General features: G+C 38.9%; 1 protein-coding gene across 1 annotated transcript in view; it reads left to right on the top strand.

The window, feature by feature from the left end:
* The window catches only part of LOC139744899 (inositol-tetrakisphosphate 1-kinase-like), a 39,853-nt gene that overhangs the window by 11,022 nt on the left and 9,248 nt on the right, over window positions 1-19,583 (top strand). The window contains exons 3-5 of the mRNA XM_071655314.1: window positions 5,974-6,099; window positions 11,687-11,804; window positions 19,274-19,378. Of these exons, the coding sequence (XP_071511415.1) occupies window positions 5,974-6,099; window positions 11,687-11,804; window positions 19,274-19,378 (349 nt within the window). The remainder of the gene's footprint in view (window positions 1-5,973; window positions 6,100-11,686; window positions 11,805-19,273; window positions 19,379-19,583) is intronic.

The raw sequence follows: 19,583 nt of genomic DNA on the forward strand, positions 1-19,583 counted from the left end.
AGGGCGCGGACAAGACGCGGACAAGCCCCGGAATGCAAATTTGGTATTCCGCACTCCTTCGGGAACCTGTCCGCACGTTCCTGAACGTGTCCGCTCACTGTCCTAAACATGTCCGGGCGTTTCCGCACCTTCGGGAGAGAGAAAAATTTCCGCGTCCAAATTTTGATCGAGACCAAAATTTGGACGCGGAAATGAACTTCCTGACACCTTCGGCGACTTGTCCTGACGTTGTCCTGAGGATGTCCCGCTTGTCTGGAACCCTTCCGCTCCTTCCGCACACGCTCCGGAAAGAATCCCACGGTGTGGGGAAGCTTCCCGAATGAAAGCGGAAGACACCAGGAATGTTTTAGGACAGCGCGGAGCCGATGCGGATCTATATATGCCAGTGTCCGGAACCGATGCGGAAATTTTGTGATCCAGACACGAAAATGTCGACACTTCATGCCAATGAAACGCAAAATGAGCAAGAAGGGAGGCGAGGCCCCCATGCAAATATCCCCATCACAGGCACACCTTTCGTCTAGTGATGAAGAACAGGTAAATCTAAGGAATTTCCGGTAACAGAAGGCAAAGAAGAAGGTAGTAGAGACTGTGCCAAAAGCAACCAGAAAGAAGTGAAATCAGCCCCCTAACTTCCTAGTAAGTTCGTTTTGATTTGATCTTTTCAGAAATTATTTTTCATCTGAGTGACTTTCCTGGTTCCTATTACTTACTATAGTACATTTTCCTTTATGTTGTTTTCGTATTTTATTTGCAAACAAACTAGGTTGTCCCATGTGACAGCCCAGCTGAAAAATCACAAAAGTAGGTGGAAGTACACTCAGAAAAAAAAGCATAGAATTTTTGGCTAAATGTTAATGTATTATATAAACATGAACAAGTTGTTATTCATACGTAAATGCTTTCTACTGATACAACATATTAGAACAAAAGACAAATTTATCACACTACAAAGCATGAATTCAATTGCAAAGATATACCTGTGGTCTCATTACAATGTAATATCGTTGAAGCCCAAAAAAGCAATGAAAGGTAAAGATGATGGAGGAAAATGAAGAATTTTCTGTCATTTCAAAACTCAAGTGAAATGAGAGAAAAAGCAATAAATCATGAACTCGAAAAAGTGTTACATTTTTGTCTTTCTTTTGCTTTGTTTTTTGCTGAGTGTATATATTTAAGTACACATTAAGCATCACAAATCATTTCAGAAATATTCTTTAACTAAATGATTTTCGTAGTTGTTATTACCTAATACTTTTTCTTCTTTTTGTTTTAGTTGCAAACAAACTCGATGGTCCAATTTGACAGCCCAGCTGAACCCCCCCCCCCCAAAAAAAAAAAGTAAAATAAAGTAGGTTACAAATATTTCCCCATTTTTACACTTCATTAGCAATAGGCTAGTAAGCTCTAAGCATGAAAAAAAAAAATTCTCGGACTTGAAAATGTTCAAAAGTGATCAAAATAAGAGAGGGTTAGAGATGCACAAGGGTAAAAATCAGAGAAAGAAAAACAAATTTAATGATTAGGATCATTTTGGCATGCTCTACAGAAGTATCAGACAAAACATACTTCACGATGGATGAAGCACATGTCTAAAAAAAGGGAAAAAAGAATATATATATATATATATATACATATACATTTATAAATGTATATATATATATATATATATATATATATAGTAACATAAGTAATAGTAATATAAGTAACAAAACTGCAACAAAGTTCATGCCGTATTCACCAACGGTTTATATCTTGTGAACAAATAAATCGTTGGTGAATACAGCATGAACTTTGTTGCAGTTTTGTTACTTATCTTTTTATCTTGCCCACACGTGGACTACCTTATCAACATGATTATACATATATATGTATATACATTTACATTTTTATGCATATTATGTATATATATATATATATATATATATATGGATATATATATGGTTCAAACAGTTTGCGAATATCATCCATGTGACTGTAGGCAGAGAAAAAATTGTTCTCCCAGATGAGACAAATCAGAAATTAAAAAAATGAGTCGTCAGCCGACATGCAGACAATCCTATTCTTCGACTTTTGGTGATCACATTTATAAATGATATTGACCAATCATATTAATATAATATCAGCCGCTACTGCGGAAGCAAAACAAGGAGCATCAATGACGGCTAGCAGTCAAATGAGGAAAAGTTAAAGTCAGCGCCAAATTTATACCTTTCCATTTTCCTGGTATTGTCCGCAGTTTGTCCGCATGCCTAACTTTTGTTGTCCGGAAGGCATCCTGATTGTCCGCGTTCATTCCTGGTGTAATCCTAGATGTTTCCGCGCTGCCCGGCTACGATTAGCATATTCCCAGGTATTTCGCGCTCTTCCGGAGTGATTCCTAGGAATGTCCGCAGTCAGTCCGCGGACAGTCCGCGGACAGTCCGCGGACAGTCCTAGGAATGTCCCAGGACAAGCCGATTCACAAAGTTATTCCGCGTTTGTCGCGGACAGGATGCCGAAATAACAGATTTTGCTTCCGCAACCCTTCCGGGGCTTGTCCGCGCCCAAGTGGACGTCCGCCCTTAGTGAACATTGGCGTGTACTGCATTATGGTGTATGTAAAATATTAAAATCGAAATACAGTGTAATTCATGAAATCATTGTGATCCTGCCGGGTGATAATAGCGTAAAACAAGTTCAAAAATGTATGTTCTTTATTCTTGAACCATTGTTCAGAAAAAGTAACGCACACATGTAACACTTTTAGTAGATCTGATTTTGTTCATTATCATTTAACCATATTTCACAAGATACAATAAATGAATATTTTCATTTTTCAGAATGGTCTATGATGAGGCAGAGATAATGCATTAAAAGGGTCACCAATTCGACCCTGTCGCGTATCTTTCAAGATTTGCATGTGCAAAATGCTACAAATCATTGTAGGAGATTTTCTGAAGAAAATACAGAATTCATTTTCAACCCCTGGTGGCGCATACGCCATAAACAACTTCAGCCGAAATAATTCATGAAATCGTCGCAATCCTGAGCTGGGCACCAAGAGCATAAATTGGGCCAACAAGTTAGATAACGTATGTTACTCTTTGCATTGCATCTGTGTTTAGAAAAAAATAACAAATGCATTTTATACAATCTGATCTTGTTCATTTTTTTTTTTTTTTTACATTGACTGTATTTCACAAACAAAAATTGTCATTTTTTCCAAAATGGTTCCAAACACAAGGAAGAGATAGGCATAGAAAGCATCACAAATTCGACCTTGCCGTCTGTACTTTTCAAGAATGCATGTACATTGTACATCATAATAATGTGTGAAGAGATTTTTGGAAGAAAACTAAAGAACCCATGTACAACATAATGTGTGAAGAGATATTTGGAAGAAAACTAAAGAACGCATTTAAACCCCTCTTTTTTTCTTCTTTTTCGTACATACTTTACACATTCACAAACGACTCCTTTTCATTCTTTCTCACCACAAGGTGTAATAATGATCAATATGTGTGTAACACAAGCTTTTAAGTAACAACTCAAAGACTGCTCATAGGTTTGACTGATTGGTATATGACTCTGTGCTTATGTTTGTTTGTTTTTGTCCCCGCCGAACGAGTTCGAGCAGGGGACTATGAAACGGGCTATGAACTTCTATACAGAATTTCAGTTGTGACCTTTGACCTTGACCTTTGACCTATATTGTACATTTTGCTTCAAAATGCTACTCCTTCGCCATTTCCAACCCAATTTTGATTCCGTTTGCTTTATATGATGGCACTAGGTGAGGGCTTCAAAACTTCTACACAGAATTTTGACCTTTGACTTCTTTGACCTTTGACCTTGATTTTTGACCTATATTGTACATTGCCTACAAAATGCTACTCCTTCGCCATTTCTAACCCGATTTCGATTCCGTTTGCTCTATGTGATGGCACTAGGTGAGGGCTTCAAAACTTCTACACAGAATTTTGACCGTTGACTTCTTTGACCTTTGACCTTGATTTTTGACCTATATTGTACATTTTGCTACAAAATGCTACTCCTTCGCCATTTGTAACCCGATTTCAATTCCGTTTGCTTTAAGTGATGGCACTAGGTGAGGGCTTCAAAACTTCTACACAGAATTTTGACCTTTGACTTCTTTGACCTCTGACCTTGATTTTGACCTGTATTGTACATTTTGCTACCAAATGCTACTCCTTTGCCATTTCTAACCCGATTTCGATTCCGTTTGCTTTATGTGATGGCACTAGGTGAGGGCTTCAAAACTTCTACACAGAATTTTGACCTTTGACTTCTTTGACCTTTGATCTTGATTTTTTACCTTTATTGTACATTGGCTACAAAATGCTACTCCTTCGCCATTTCTAACCCGATTTCGATTCCGTTTGCTTTATGTGATGGCACTAGGTGAGGGCTTCAAAACTTCTACATAGAATTTTGACCTTTGACTTCTTTGACCTTTGACCTTGATCTTTTTACCTATATTGTACATTTTGCTACTAAATGCTACTTCCGGCGGGGACATATATTACGCACCGCGTAATTTCTTTACATGTAAGTGCGTATGGTTATAATGAGGTAATATCGGTGGTCTCACAGACCTTCTTATAATGGGGTTTCACTGTACACTTCCTTTATAAATTTATGATGTTGTTATTGATAGTGCATGCCACAATAGATAACCACATGAAGCCATTTTGTATTTAGTTGAATATTTCACATCTTCAGGAGGAAGATGTCACCTTCATAAGCAGTATAGATTACCTTGCCAAGCCATATATTTTATTGAGTTGAATACCAGGTCCTCTTGAAGATGAGGAAGTCACCTGACTTTAAATCAGTTCCTTGAATGATCATGATTATTAACCTGTTGAGGACAAGTCCCGAGTATACTCGAGCCAAGTGTCTATGGGAAATAAGTGTTGTAGCAAAATCAGCCCACCAGAAGCAAGTGGATCTCTTTGCTGCAACCCTTCCTTCCCCCCTTTTAAAGAAAACCAAAACCCAAAGAGAAATGTTGATTGAGTGAAAGCAGCAACATTTATTGTAGAACACATCCGTGAAAGTTTGAGGAAAATCAGATACTGTAAAAGTGGAAATTTTCGCGGTGTTGAAATTTTCGCGCATTTCGCGCAACCAGAAACTAGCGCGAAAATAAAAGCACGCGAATATTTTTGCTTGCCATATGTCCCTGTGCGTGATGTCTTGATTCCGCGGAATTAAGAACACCGCGAAACTCCTCTTACCCGGCCAAGCGCGAAAAATTAGTCACGCGAAAATATCTACTTTTACAGTAATTGATGCAAAAGTTATGAATTTTTAAAGTTTTGGTGTTGTAATCACTGGATGAGGAGACTACTAGAGTTCGTGATATCATGTGTGGACAAAAATATAAAGAAAATATAAAGATAATTCCACAAAAATTCATTTTTCATGAAAATTACACATTCCATCAACTTGATACTGACATATGTTAAGGGTAGTAAGTATTCCCCCTGTTTTCTGAAATCGGTTAGTCAAGTGCTCTTTCATTACTCTAGAAAAGTGAAAAATTGTTTAATTTTCTTTATATTTTCTTTATATTGTTGTCCACACATGATGTCATAAACTCAAGTAGTCACCTTATCCAGTGGTTCCAATTTTCCTCGAACTTTCACTGATATGTTCTACTAATGGTGCTGCTTTCACTCAATCCACATTTCTCTTTGGGTTTTGGTTTCCTTTAAAGACCGGTAGTATGGGGACTCATGGGTAGCCTGCTTGAATCAATCTTCATTCACTCATTGCTCATTGATAGAAAGGTGACACTTCCGTAAAATAGCAGCACCTTGTAGGAAACATCCCTGAATGCACTACTGCTAGTACACTCAGCATCGGTGATCAACTGATTGCTTCTTTTGTTCTAGTTCTTTTCATACATTTCTCAATCATTTTCAAATTTTCTTTGTTTCTCACTCTCTCTGTCTCTGTCTGCAGTTGGACCTCCTTCAACCCCTGTCAGAGCAGGGCCCCTTTTCGGTCATCATTCACAAGCTGACCGATGTGGTGACCCAGGCAGCGCAAGGGGACAACAAGGCCCAATGTATGCTGAACAACCTCGAGGTAAAGCTTATTAAAGGCTGCAGGTAGTACAAAGAGTAGAAGGTTATCTTTGTCACAAACATTTCAAATGTACCATAAAAAAATGTAAAATGAATTTTGATATCAAACCATTCTCAAACATACTTCCATTATCAGAGGCTCCATGTCATGGTTTATTACGCCTTGGTATTTTCTTTGCATTTACTCAGGAATGTTAGTTCTATTAAAGAGAGTGTAGTTATGGTGGAAATAGATTTAGGTGTACTGTAAAATGAGGAATGTTCGCGTACATTTTAATTTCGCTAATTTCGCGAATTTCACGAGCACAAAAATTTGCTGAATCAAAATACACATGAAAATTCTTGCCTGCACAATATGCATTGGATGCCAATGGCAATTCGCGAAAATTTCATGCTGCAAGAAGGCCGTCGGCTCCAATTCGCGAAATTTTCATGCCGCGAATATATCGTGTTTTACGGTAGTTTGCCACTTTGATCAATAGAGGTTTAATGTACTTTTAGTCGTGATGTATTATTTATCCATTTTTATCCAGAGATATTTCAAGACTGTCAGCAAAGTTATAAGTTCCATACACACAACGTCCTAAACTTATAGATTAGCTGGAAGTTTGATCTTCGATGTTTAGCTCATACAGTAGTTTAGCCCTATGAAGACGCACTGGAAAGGTAAAAATCTTCGAAGATTAGGTGATGATTAGAACCACACGACATCTTTAGTAGGGTTTATGCTCTATCCATTAGTCGGGGGGGGGGGGGGGGGGGGGGCTCTGTGAACCCTATTTCTCCTCAGCTTCCAGGACAATCTCCAGTGGGTGTTGGACACTATCGTCACACATTATTGGGTTTATTGCTAGCGCTTTATTTCTTCCAGTTCAGTGGTTAAATAATCGAGTGGGACTCTTGCTCAAAAATTCAATCTTATGATTAGGGGCCTGTTTCATGAGGATTGTTTGTGAGATTGATCTCACGATTGATGAATTTCAAATACGTTACTCTCAATCTGCTATCAAATTTTTGCTTTAAATCAAGCATAAGTATCTTTATGAAACAGACATATGATCAGTATTGACCTTACGCTCAATTCACTGAGTTATGCTGGATATATTGAACGTAAGATCAATTGTATCTCTTTATGAAACAGGCCCCATCAATCTTAAGATTAGGTGTCAGGTGGATGCTAGTCTTAGTTCAAAACTATGAGCTCATCATTTAGGTGAAGAACTTTGAAGACAACAAACATAGTGTGAACGTAACTATAGTTTTAAAACAAGTGATGGAAGCATCAAAAAGACGTATCTCTTGGCCATAAAATAAGGTTTCCCCCACTGAAATTTGTCAAACATGATGCACATTTTAGCAGAGATGTATGACATGACTTTCCTCGTGTGGATTCCTGTATTAGCTGAGTTTAACATAGCTGCCACTGTTTTGCTGACAATATATGTACGATGAAATTAGAAAATATTTTTTCATCATTTACATGCATGTGAGTTGTTGTAGTACAGTACATTGTACCAAAGTCAGCTTTGCACACTGTATGTTACAATTGAAATACCCTTGACTTTTAATAGTATGCCAGTTAAGTAGTGTATGTGCAACCTTGATGGGTCAACATTAATTAACTGTAAACTATTTTAATGCAGTTATATATACTGACTGTACAGTATGTCCAAAAAAAAAATTACAATCAGATTTTCACATTGATAACACCCAACATGATTAAATTTTCTAAATGCTACTTCAGGGTCTTAAAATATAACATTTTAGCTCTATTTTGCAGAAAACCCCATTCAATTTGGTTAAGCGGTCACAGAGAAATGTGGATTGTTGTAAAGCATGTCATGAGTCTGATTCTTCCAAGTTTAGCACTTCGATGATCTTGTGTGTGAATGCAATAGACAGAACTTGGAGGGAAGAGATTCCCGACATCCTCTACAAAATTCCTCATTTCTCTTTGACCACTGAAGCAAATCGAATGGGGGTTTCTGTAAGATGTTGGGAAATGAGTTATAAGCTCATACCCTGAATTTGTATTTAGATTGATTAAATATTTTTAAAGATATCATTGCGGACGGTCCCATTGTAATTTTGGGGGGGACATACGGTATACAGTACTGGGAATATTTTTCTTATGTTTGGAAGGGGTTAGGAATGGGTGTTCATGCATGAAGAAGGCATATGGTGTATGCTCTAGTTTCTGGTATCTGTGGTATCAGGGACTAAGTATCAAATGATATCAAAACTGATGATGTTAAACACTTCAAGGTAGTTATTCACATCATGAAATAAGAAATTAATGTCATAATTTTTGACTTCCATTTGATTTATGGTATGTGCTGATTTTGCAGATAATTAGCAGTCAATTGGATTGGTTGATATTGAGATATGTTTATCAGTTATTTACATGTACCCTTTTAGTGATCACTGCCAACATAGAGTAACAATCAGTCATTAATGTCCTGGAGTTTTAGTATCACAGTCCCTTGAACAAAGACTATGAGCCCACCCCGTTCAATGGAGCGGGCCTTTAATTACTCTGCAAGGTATGCTAAGTACAAACTGCAACCATGTAAGCTCATGGGTGATACATGACCTGGACCTAATGGAATGTGAATCAGATACTGGGCTAGTATGTCGCAGCCTAGAAAGGTTTCACTCATAGAGAGGTCCCCCACCCAGGTCCCCCACCCAGGTCTTCCTTGTATGGGGCATGGAAGTCCATTAAAGATAGAGGGTGCTATTTCAATTTCTCTTCATTAATTCATAAATTGACATACAGTGCACTCCCGTTATAATGAAAACGTTTGTAACGAAATTCTGGTTACAACGAAATACATATTCAGGCTGCACCATTGTCCTATGTATGTTTGTTTGTTCCTTTGTTTATTTGTTCGGTTATAACGAAATTACGATATAACGAAAGAAAACTGCCGTTCCTGAGGACTTTGTTGTAATGGGAGTCCACTGCGCTGTATAACTGTAAAACCAGAAATTTTTGTGTGCTTTTCAATTTGCAAATTTCACACGAGCCAAAGTATGTGAAGTTAAAATGCACATAAATGTTCTCGTCTACATGCATTGAGTGGTGGTGGCAGTTTGCAAAAATTTCATGGCAGGAAAAAGTTCGCCGGCTTGCCGCAAAAATTTCTTGTTCCACAGTATCTCTGGGAACAACTCAGTTATGTGTGTATAAAGTAGTGGTAGTATCTGTAGTATGTGTGTGGAGCCGCATATCTAATTACAAAAATATCATCAAGTTTATTCCTATCTGTAACTTGCTTCCTCTTCGTGTCTGTTTTATTATTTTGCTTCTTTCTTTTTCTTAGCTGCTCATGTAAAATTCATCAAATCTCAGAGTAATGTTGCTACAGAAATTATTGTCTTTTCCTCGTTAAAGGACAAGTTCACCTTTATAAACATAAGGATTGAGAGAATGTAGCAATGTTGGTAGAACACATCATTGAAAGTTTGAGGAAAATCAGACAATCCATTCAAAAGTTATGAATTTTTAAAATTTTTGTGCAGCAACCGCTGGATGAGAAGACTACTGCAGTGTATGAATAACTTGCGTACAACAATATAAGGAAAATATAAAGAGAATTTCACAAAATTCCACCTTTTGAAAAAAGTACACATTCCCCTGACTCGTTACCGACAAATATTATGGGCAATATTATTCCCCCTGCCTGTAGAAAGAGGCAAGTCAAGAGCTCTTTTATTATGCGAAAAAAGTGAAAATATGTTGAATTTTCTTTTACATTTTCTTTACTGTTGTACGCATATGACTCACAAGCTGTAGTAGTCTCCTCATCCAGCGGTTCCAACACAAAAATTTTAAAAATTCATAACTTTTGCATCGATTGTCCAATTTTCCTCAAACTTTCACTGATGTGTTCTACTAATATTGTTGCATTCTCTCAATCCTTATGTTTATGAAGGTGAACTTGTCCTTTAAAATAGCAACTCTGAATTTTACTGCATACCCAAAACTGGAGGCAGATTTGCTAGAATTGGTTAAGTTCTACAAAATTGGAAAGGAATTCATGAAATGTTGTCATTTCAGATAGAAACAAGCATCTTGACCTCATAGGATATTGTTATCAATTTAGAATCAGTCATCAATTGAAAGGAATTTTTAGGCTTTTGGAAGTTTTGTGCTTAAGACTAAATAAGAATAAATAGCTCCAGTATTAAAAAGGAAGAATTTGTTATTCTCCAATATCATACACTGAGAATGAATAGTAGAAGTTGTGATAGAACAATACTGTACCCAGCCACAAGTAGGAATAATCATAAGAATTCCATGTTTTATCTGCAGATAAATGTTTCCACTTTCTCAGAGAAAACCTTGAATGAGATGAGAAGTGATACAGTAAGTGTCCATTGTTATTTGGTTGTCAGAAAGCGCACAAATTGTTTGTGCTATGTTTCTTTCTAGAATGTCTTTATTGAAAGAGAACCCACACCCAAAGAGCAATGTGGATTGAGTGGAAGCAGTCACATAATTAGTAGAACATATCAGTGAAATTTTGAGGAAAATCGGACAATCGATGCAAAACTTATGAATTTTTAAAGTTTTAGGTGTTGGAACCGCTGGATGAGGAGACTACTAGAGGTTATAACATGATGTGTGGACAACAATATACATAAAGAAAGTATGAAGAAAATTCCACAAAAATTCTCTTTTCTGGCATTGTAAAAGAGCACGTGACTACCTTTCAGAAAGCAGGGGGAATAATTGCTGCCCTCAACATATGTCAGTATCAAGTTGATGGAAGGTGGAATGCACTTTATATTTTCTTTATTGTTGTCCACACATGACGCCATAACCACTAGTAGTCTCCTCATCCAGCGGTTCCAACACCAAAACTTTAAAAATTCATAACTTTTGCATCGATTGTCTGATTTTCCTCAAACTTTCCCTGATATGTTCTACTAATGTGGCTGCTTTTACTCAATCCACATTTCTCTTTGGGTTTTTGGTTTCTTTTCTTCCAATTACCTTAATTACGGTACGGTGTATAAAAGAGATTGACTTTAGCAGCTCAGTATCCTGTCTGGACCATGATGGCAGCAATATGACACAGATGATCAACCATTGTGAGTCTATACCTCTCTCAGGCACTTTAGGATAATGATGTGAATGATAGTGCTAACACCAGTCAAAGTAGTTTGGCAGCATTTCAAGATCCATCATTATTCCTTTGGCTCTTTTCTTTCCTTCTCTTTAACCTTTTGTCAAGGCCCTCTCGCTATATTACATCCTTCGTCTTGGCGTTGTCCGGCCTGTTTGCATGCATCACTGATCACCAGTAGAGGTCTGTGGCATGCATTCGCCATATCAGATTTGGGCAGACAGACACGCTGATTGTCGACTTTTGCTCCTGAAATCGGGGAGCAAAAGTCAGTAATTCAAAGGGCTTTCACAAAAGGATGCGAAGCAGATCTCAAATGGCCCTCATGGAACCCTTGGGTGGGCTCTCTTCACCATACAGTGTGAGAGCCTTGACAAAAGGCTAGCTTCTGTTGGGCTTAGCGACTAATTTCAAGCTCTGATTGTGTTTATATTTCCTTGCCCCATATTACAGACTCACATCCAACTCTTCCCAGATGTGATAGTCTTAGACCCTCTAGACTCCGTCAAGAACCTCATGGATAGGAATATCAGCTATCAAGTCCTCCAAGACTCGCTCCAAAGCAACCACAGTAGGTGTTCAGTTTTCCTTTTTAAATCTTGCTACATGCAGTAAAAATATTCTATGATATTGCAAATACATGTTTGACAAGCCTTTCTGAAGGATGAAAATTTTTTATATCAAAGAATAGCTATACTTCAACAAATTAATGTACCTTTTCGTCAGCAGCTTTTTGCTGTGTGCCCTTTCAATGTTGTGGATATCATAAATGGCAACCTTGTAGGTGTAAATTGATTGGAGATAATGCACACTGCATAAGGCAGAATTTTCTGTAGATGCATTCCCACGAATGTGAGATGCATTGTACTCATGCCTTACATGACATTTTTTGTTATGTCCATATGTTTATGAAGATATCTATTATAAGACCAGTGATTGTGATGATGATGATTATTGTGATTATATTGATAAAAGGAGCAATGATGATAATGATAACAACAATTATGAATGCAGTACATTGTAGATATGACATTACTGCCAAAAATTATAGATTGTCTATCACAAAATTTTTGTAAGCAATTCTATGACACCACTACTTTGGGATACTAATGGTAGATTATTTGTGTCTCGAATATACTGTGAGGAGTTCAAGTGTGTCATGACCTTGTGGATTAGATGAGGCAAGGAGAGCCTAATACAAGGGCACAATAAGACAATTGATGAGAAAGTGATGGCTGTGTGGATCAGATGTTGGTATTAAAGGCATTATTTACCATTTGTAGATCAAGCAAAAACCCAGCTTTGGCACTTCAAAATAGTTCTAAAATATGAGTCAGGTATAGAAACAACCAACATAAAATTTGAATCAGTATAATCAATGTTAAGTATTATTATACAAAATGTGAACAATAGTTATAATAAAAATGTTTCTTGACTAAACCTTTTATAGTTATGGTTTATTAAGAAATATAGTGATATCTCTTATATTTCAGGCTTTATTGCAAAATTTTTATATGGTACAATATTGTATGTGTAGGATGTTTTGTGAAACAACTGACCTACACATATACTGTATTAAATGTGATATCTCAATCATTTTTAAATCACTGCTCCCAATGGTAAACAGTACATTTAAAGTGGGCTAATATGGTGTCTTGTGAGCAACTCAGAACGGCTACATTGGTCACGTGACTGCGCTGATCCATGATGCACACATACTATTTGCTTGTGTGTTTTTCTATGTGAATTAAATGTGATATGTCAGTGGTCATCAGTACAACATGTGTGTTACTCTCATTTTATTTATTCATTTTTTTTTTCTTGCAGCTGCTGAATGAGAGATGATATTGATGATTACCAGAATAACAATGATGCCAGTAGTAGCAATAGTAATATTAGGAGGAGGAGGAGTAAATGTAGTACTGTAGTTATAGTAAAGGTTGTAGTGTCACAAATGTACACACTAGTAGTTATGTACATATGTATGATGTACTGTATGCATGGCTGTTTTAATGTGTATGTACACAGGTTGACCAGATTAATGGAGAACATTCTATGTGGTATAGATATAGTACATACAGGCTGACCAGATAAGTGGAGAATTTTCTAGGTGGTATACAATGTAGCTATACAGTACATGCATGTAACAGGAAATACATTATAGCTCACTCAATCTAGAATGATTTCACCCATTCCAGAAAGTTCTGGGAAGTGCTAACATATTTGGCTGAGTGAGGCACTGTCCCTGTAGCCCAATGTGATTGGTAGTTATTCTTGGCAGTGATGTTTTGTACATAGTTAGGCAGTGAGTCATCCAGGTTTCCTGGAACTTAGACTGGCTAGTAGGTTGGAGAGAGTTATAGAATGTGCTAGAAGGGGTGAATAGATAGTATATAAGCTAGAGAAATTCTGCAGTAGGCAGAGTACCCAACACCTCTGCTCTGAGAGTTACGTCACTTCTGGCTCTGAAGCGACTTGTTATAGTCAGTCCTGTGTTACCTGCTGACCTGTTATGTTTGTGGAGATACTTGGCTTGGGAGACATTTTTGCCTGCAGAGAATTAATGTGCCTTCATTGGACTCCATATTTTAATGTCAATGGACATTGCTACGGCAAAGCTGTTACGGGCTGGATTCATAGCTGGACAATATAAAGTGAATCATCATTCAACGCATCAACTGGACGTGGTCGTCACAACGTTTGGACTCTGCACGTTTCGCCGTAGACGTATATCGTGGATTTTACCCCGGATCTATACCGTGGACTATCGTAACCTGTGCCTCTGGAGTTAAGTCAGAGGAATCATTCATTGGTGCATCGCGGATCATTCGTTTGTGCATCGAGCATCGTATTTGGACATTTCCAGGGATATTGCGTGTAATGCGTACGTAAGTGATTCCATTACTGACTTATATTTGTTTCTATTGATCATTATTGTACTGATGTGAAACCGATTACCAGTCTGTACCTACAATATCACTGTTAATAAACCGCCTGAACATCAGTTGATTGTTTCTTTTGTGCGATCATTCTCGGAGTGATTTTGGTCGTAACAAAATTGGGGGCTTGTGTCCGGGAATTGAATTTAAAGCCAAAATATAGAATTTGGAACGTTCCGGAATCCAGAATATTGGTACAGACAAAATATCAGTTGAGTTGATTGTTCAATTGTATATTGTGTGTAATACAGTGTGACAATGTCAATCAGTACAATGGATGTTCAGGCATTTGTTCAGAGGACAGATTTGTCCCTCAAAGATTTGCAAAGGTTACGCAAATGTGATTTGACCGCTGTTGCACAGCATTTAAATGTAGATGTTCCACAAGGTGCAAGAAAGGCAGAGATTCTTGACTTAGTAGCTGGTCACATGGAGCTCAAAGAAGAAATTGATACTCCAGATCGAGCTCAAATTTCAGATCAAACACGGCTTGAGCTTGCTAAATTGGAAATGAAGGAGAGAGAAAGAGCAAGGGAAGTAGAACTGGAAAAAGAGAAGATGAGATTAGAAAGAGAGAGGGAGAAAGAACAAATGGAAATGAGGAAATTCGAAATGGAGCAGCAAATGAAGTTGCGTGAGATAGAATTGACTCATGCACAGACTGTTGGAAATCGTGAAAGGGCTCCCTCTGAATTTGATTTGGCCAAGAACATTCGATTGGTGCCAAAGTTTGAAGAAAATAGAGTTGATGCATATTTTGTGTCATTTGAGAAGGTAGCTAACAGTTTGAACTGGCCACAGGAATTTTGGCCCTTGCTCCTTCAAAGTGTGTTTGTCGGCAAAGCAGCCGATGTGTACTCATCTCTCTCTGAAGAGCAATCACGTGACTATGCTACAGTCAAGAAAGCAGTGTTGAATGCTTATGAGTTGGTGCCAGAGGCGTACAGACACAAGTTCAGAAATTCGTACCGCAAACCAGGCCAGACACATGTTGAGTTTGCTCGTGAAAAAGAAATGATGTTTGATAGGTGGTACAGATCCCTGAAAGTGGATCAGGACTTTGATAACCTACGTGAGGTTGTTCTCTTGGAAGAATTCAAAAAGAGTGTTGCTTTCAGTGTGAGGTCGCATTTGGATGATCATAAAGTGACAAGTTTGCATAAAGCAGCCTTGATGGCTGATGAGTATGAGCTGACCCACAGAAATGACAACAGACCACCTTTCAGGAATTTCTCTGGAATCAAGAGAGACAAAAATCAGTCGAGCAATCCAAAGAATGCTGGTTCTGAAAAAGGCACGAGTTCTGAAACTTCATCGGCACCAAAGCCTCAATCTGACAAAGGGTCCAGTACAAGTGCAAATGTCATCAAATGTTTTCACTGTAACAAGACAGGGCATGTAAAGTCACAGTGTTGGAAGTTGCAAAACAAAACAAAGAAGGACATGGGATTTGTTATGTCAAAAAGTGTCCTACCAGAAAATAGTGTCCCGTTCAGTGAAACACAGGCCATTGAAAGTCAATCTCCCAAATTCAAAGATAGGATGAAGCAGGTGGATGAGAGCTATCGTAGCTTTTTGTTTGATGGTGAGGTGACCCCATGTACCTCTGGTGAGGCAGGTAAGCCAGTGGTCATCCTGCGGGATACGGGGGCCTCTCAGTCGTTGATGGTGGATGGTGGTATGACTTTTCCACCAGATAGTGCAGTGAATGCAAAAGTCTTGATTCAGACTGTTGATGGCAGTTATATGTCAGTGCCACTGTATAGAGTGGATTTGAAGTGTGACCTAGTTTCTGGTCCTGTCACTGTTGGAGTTGTTCCTGAGTTGCCCATGGCAGGCATTGATTTTTTGTTGGGGAATGACTTGGCTGGGGACAAGGTGGTTGCGTCTCCAGTTGTTTCGGAGAAACCAGTGGTGGTTGCTGAAACTGAGCAGTTGCAGGAGGAATTTCCTGGGATTTTCCCAGATTGTGTTGTGACTAGGTCTCAGGCTCGTAGAGCTGTTCAAGATGATGCGGATTTTGTTGATGTGGAGGAGAATTCCGGTGTTTGGTTGGCAGAAACCTTTTTCAAGGATTTGAATGATGGGGTTGCTGTATTAGGCTCCGAGGCTAACAGTGATGGGCTGTTTAGCAAGTCTTCCTTGGTTGAAGCACAGCAGGCAGACTCTGAGTTGAAAGGCTTGTCTCAGACGGCGTGTTCTGAGGCTGAGGCTGAAAAGGTCCCTGAGTGCTATTATGTCAAAGATGGCATTTTGATGAGGAAGTGGAGACCTCCCCATAGGCCAGCTGATGAGGATTGGACGGTGGTCCGTCAAGTTGTTGTCCCTCCTAGTTACCGCGGTGAGATCTTGAGGATTGCTCACGAGTTACCTGTTGGCGGCCATTTAGGCGTCAGAAAGACAAAGGATCGGATCATGAGGCATTTCTATTGGCCAGGGTTGAATGTGGATGTGGCTGAGTTTTGCAAGACTTGTCACACATGTCAGGTGGCTGGTAAACCACAGCATTCAGTGAAGCCGGCGCCATTGATTCCGATACCTGCGTTTGAAGAACCATTCAGTCGGGTTCTAGTCGACTGTGTTGGACCTTTGCCTAGGACTAGGTCGGGTCACAAGTACCTCTTGACAATCATGGATATGTCTACACGGTTTCCAGAGGCTATCCCATTGAGAAATATCACTGCTAAGACTGTGGTAGATGCTCTAGTGCAGTTTTTCACTAGGTATGGGTTGCCCAAGGAAGTGCAGTCTGACCAAGGGTCAAATTTCATGTCAGGCATATTTCAAGAGGTGATGTATTGTTTGGGTGTGAAGCAGCTGAAGTCGTCAGCTTATCATCCCCAATCCCAAGGTGCGTTGGAGCGCTACCACCAGACCCTAAAGACAATGATTAGGGCATTCTGTGAGGAGTATCCCGAGGATTGGGATAAGGGCATCCCTTTCCTGCTATTTGCAACGAGGGACTCCCCAAATGAGTCGACGGGTTTCAGCCCATTTGAGTTGGTGTACGGTCATGAAGTTAGGGGCCCACTGAAGCTCATCAAAGAGAAATTCATGACTGAGGATGATGAGGTCCACCTACTTGACTATGTGTCAAAGTTTCGTGAAAGGCTTTCAAAGGCTTGTGAGGTAGCTAGGGAACACTTGAAAGTGTCACAAGACTCTATGAAGAGAAAGGCAGACAAAAATGCCAAAGCCCGAACTTTCAACCCAGGTGACAAAGTTCTTGTACTGCTGCCCATACAAGGTGAACCACTGAAAGCCAAGTTCAGTGGCCCGTACTATGTCAAAAAGAAACTCAATGATGTGAACTATGTGATCAGTACACCAGACAGAGGCGAAGAACAGAAAATGTGTCATGTCAACATGCTGAAAGAGTGCTATGACAGAAAGTCAGTTGGTGTGACATAGGTAGTGGATAGCACAGTAGAAGTTAAGGGTGAAAAGTTTTCACCTCAAATCACACATAATGTTCAGTTTATCCATTACTGATGTATGCAATTTGAGTTTGACGTGATTGTATAAGCTCCGTGAATCCAAGCAATATCATTATAAATGGTATCCATGAAAAGAGAACATGGAATTAATACAGCTATCCAAAAGGCATGTGATAGTATGTGATTATTGTAGCTTAACCTGGATTTTACCTCACATTCATTATAAATAATAATGAGAAATTGTGAAGGTAAAAGAAACCCTTGCTACGGCAAGGCTTTCTTTTTCCCATGGGGGATGGTGTCACAAATGTACACACTAGTAGTTATGTACATATGTATGATGTACTGTATGCATGGCTGTTTTAATGTGTATGTACACAGGTTGACCAGATTAATGGAGAACATTCTATGTGGTATAGATATAGTACATACAGGCTGACCAGATAAGTGGAGAATTTTCTAGGTGGTATACAATGTAGCTATACAGTACATGCATGTAACAGGAAATACATTATAGCTCACTCAATCTAGAATGATTTCACCCATTCCAGAAAGTTCTGGGAAGTGCTAACATATTTGGCTGAGTGAGGCACTGTCCCTGTAGCCCAATGTGATTGGTAGTTATTCTTGGCAGTGATGTTTTGTACATAGTTAGGCAGTGAGTCATCCAGGTTTCCTGGAACTTAGACTGGCTAGTAGGTTGGAGAGAGTTATAGAATGTGCTAGAAGGGGTGAATAGATAGTATATAAGCTAGAGAAATTCTGCAGTAGGCAGAGTACCCAACACCTCTGCTCTGAGAGTTACGTCACTTCTGGCTCTGAAGCGACTTGTTATAGTCAGTCCTGTGTTACCTGCTGACCTGTTATGTTTGTGGAGATACTTGGCTTGGGAGACATTTTTGCCTGCAGAGAATTAATGTGCCTTCATTGGACTCCATATTTTAATGTCAATGGACATTGCTACGGCAAAGCTGTTACGGGCTGGATTCATAGCTGGACAATATAAAGTGAATCATCATTCAACGCATCAACTGGACGTGGTCGTCACAACGTTTGGACTCTGCACGTTTCGCCGTAGACGTATATCGTGGATTTTACCCCGGATCTATACCGTGGACTATCGTAACCTGTGCCTCTGGAGTTAAGTCAGAGGAATCATTCATTGGTGCATCGCGGATCATTCGTTTGTGCATCGAGCATCGTATTTGGACATTTCCAGGGATATTGCGTGTAATGCGTACGTAAGTGATTCCATTACTGACTTATATTTGTTTCTATTGATCATTATTGTACTGATGTGAAACCGATTACCAGTCTGTACCTACAATATCACTGTTAATAAACCGCCTGAACATCAGTTGATTGTTTCTTTTGTGCGATCATTCTCGGAGTGATTTTGGTCGTAACAGTAGTAATAGCTGAAATAGTTGTATTTGTGATAATAGTATTAGAAGTAGTAGTAGTAGTAGCAGCAGCAGCAGCAGCAGCAGCAGCAGTAGTAGGAGTAGTATCTTATTATTATTATTATCATTAGTAGTAGTAGTAGTAATAGTAGTATAGTAGTAGTGATAATGTTAATTCATTGTATGTTGAAAATTGCTCTTGTGACTTCTTGTTTCTACAACAATTTTTGTATCATTATTTGTGCTTGTTTGCAATTTCAGAAACACACCACGTTGTCAGAGTACCAAACTTTGTTGAAATTCACACTACCAAAGAGGCGGAGATCAAGAAAAAACTCCAGGAAGCCAATGTGGGCTTCCCGTTAGGTAAGTTTTGAGCATATCTTCATTGTCTTTTAGCAGGGCTGCACACGAACTCATTTTTTCTACTGGTCTGACCTGTCCCTGCCACACCAGAAGATGCCCAGTTTTTCTATTTTTTACTGGTCCGAACCTAAAAGCTACTAGTCCTGATTCTTTATCTTGACACAGGCCCCTACAATGCTATCTTTTTTATTTTTTTTTCTGGTCG

This window comes from Diadema antillarum, unplaced genomic scaffold (genome assembly GCF_040938485.1).
Source record: "Diadema antillarum isolate AM-2024a unplaced genomic scaffold, OU_Dant_1.0 scf00000036, whole genome shotgun sequence".
Classification (NCBI taxonomy): domain Eukaryota; kingdom Metazoa; phylum Echinodermata; class Echinoidea; order Diadematoida; family Diadematidae; genus Diadema; species Diadema antillarum.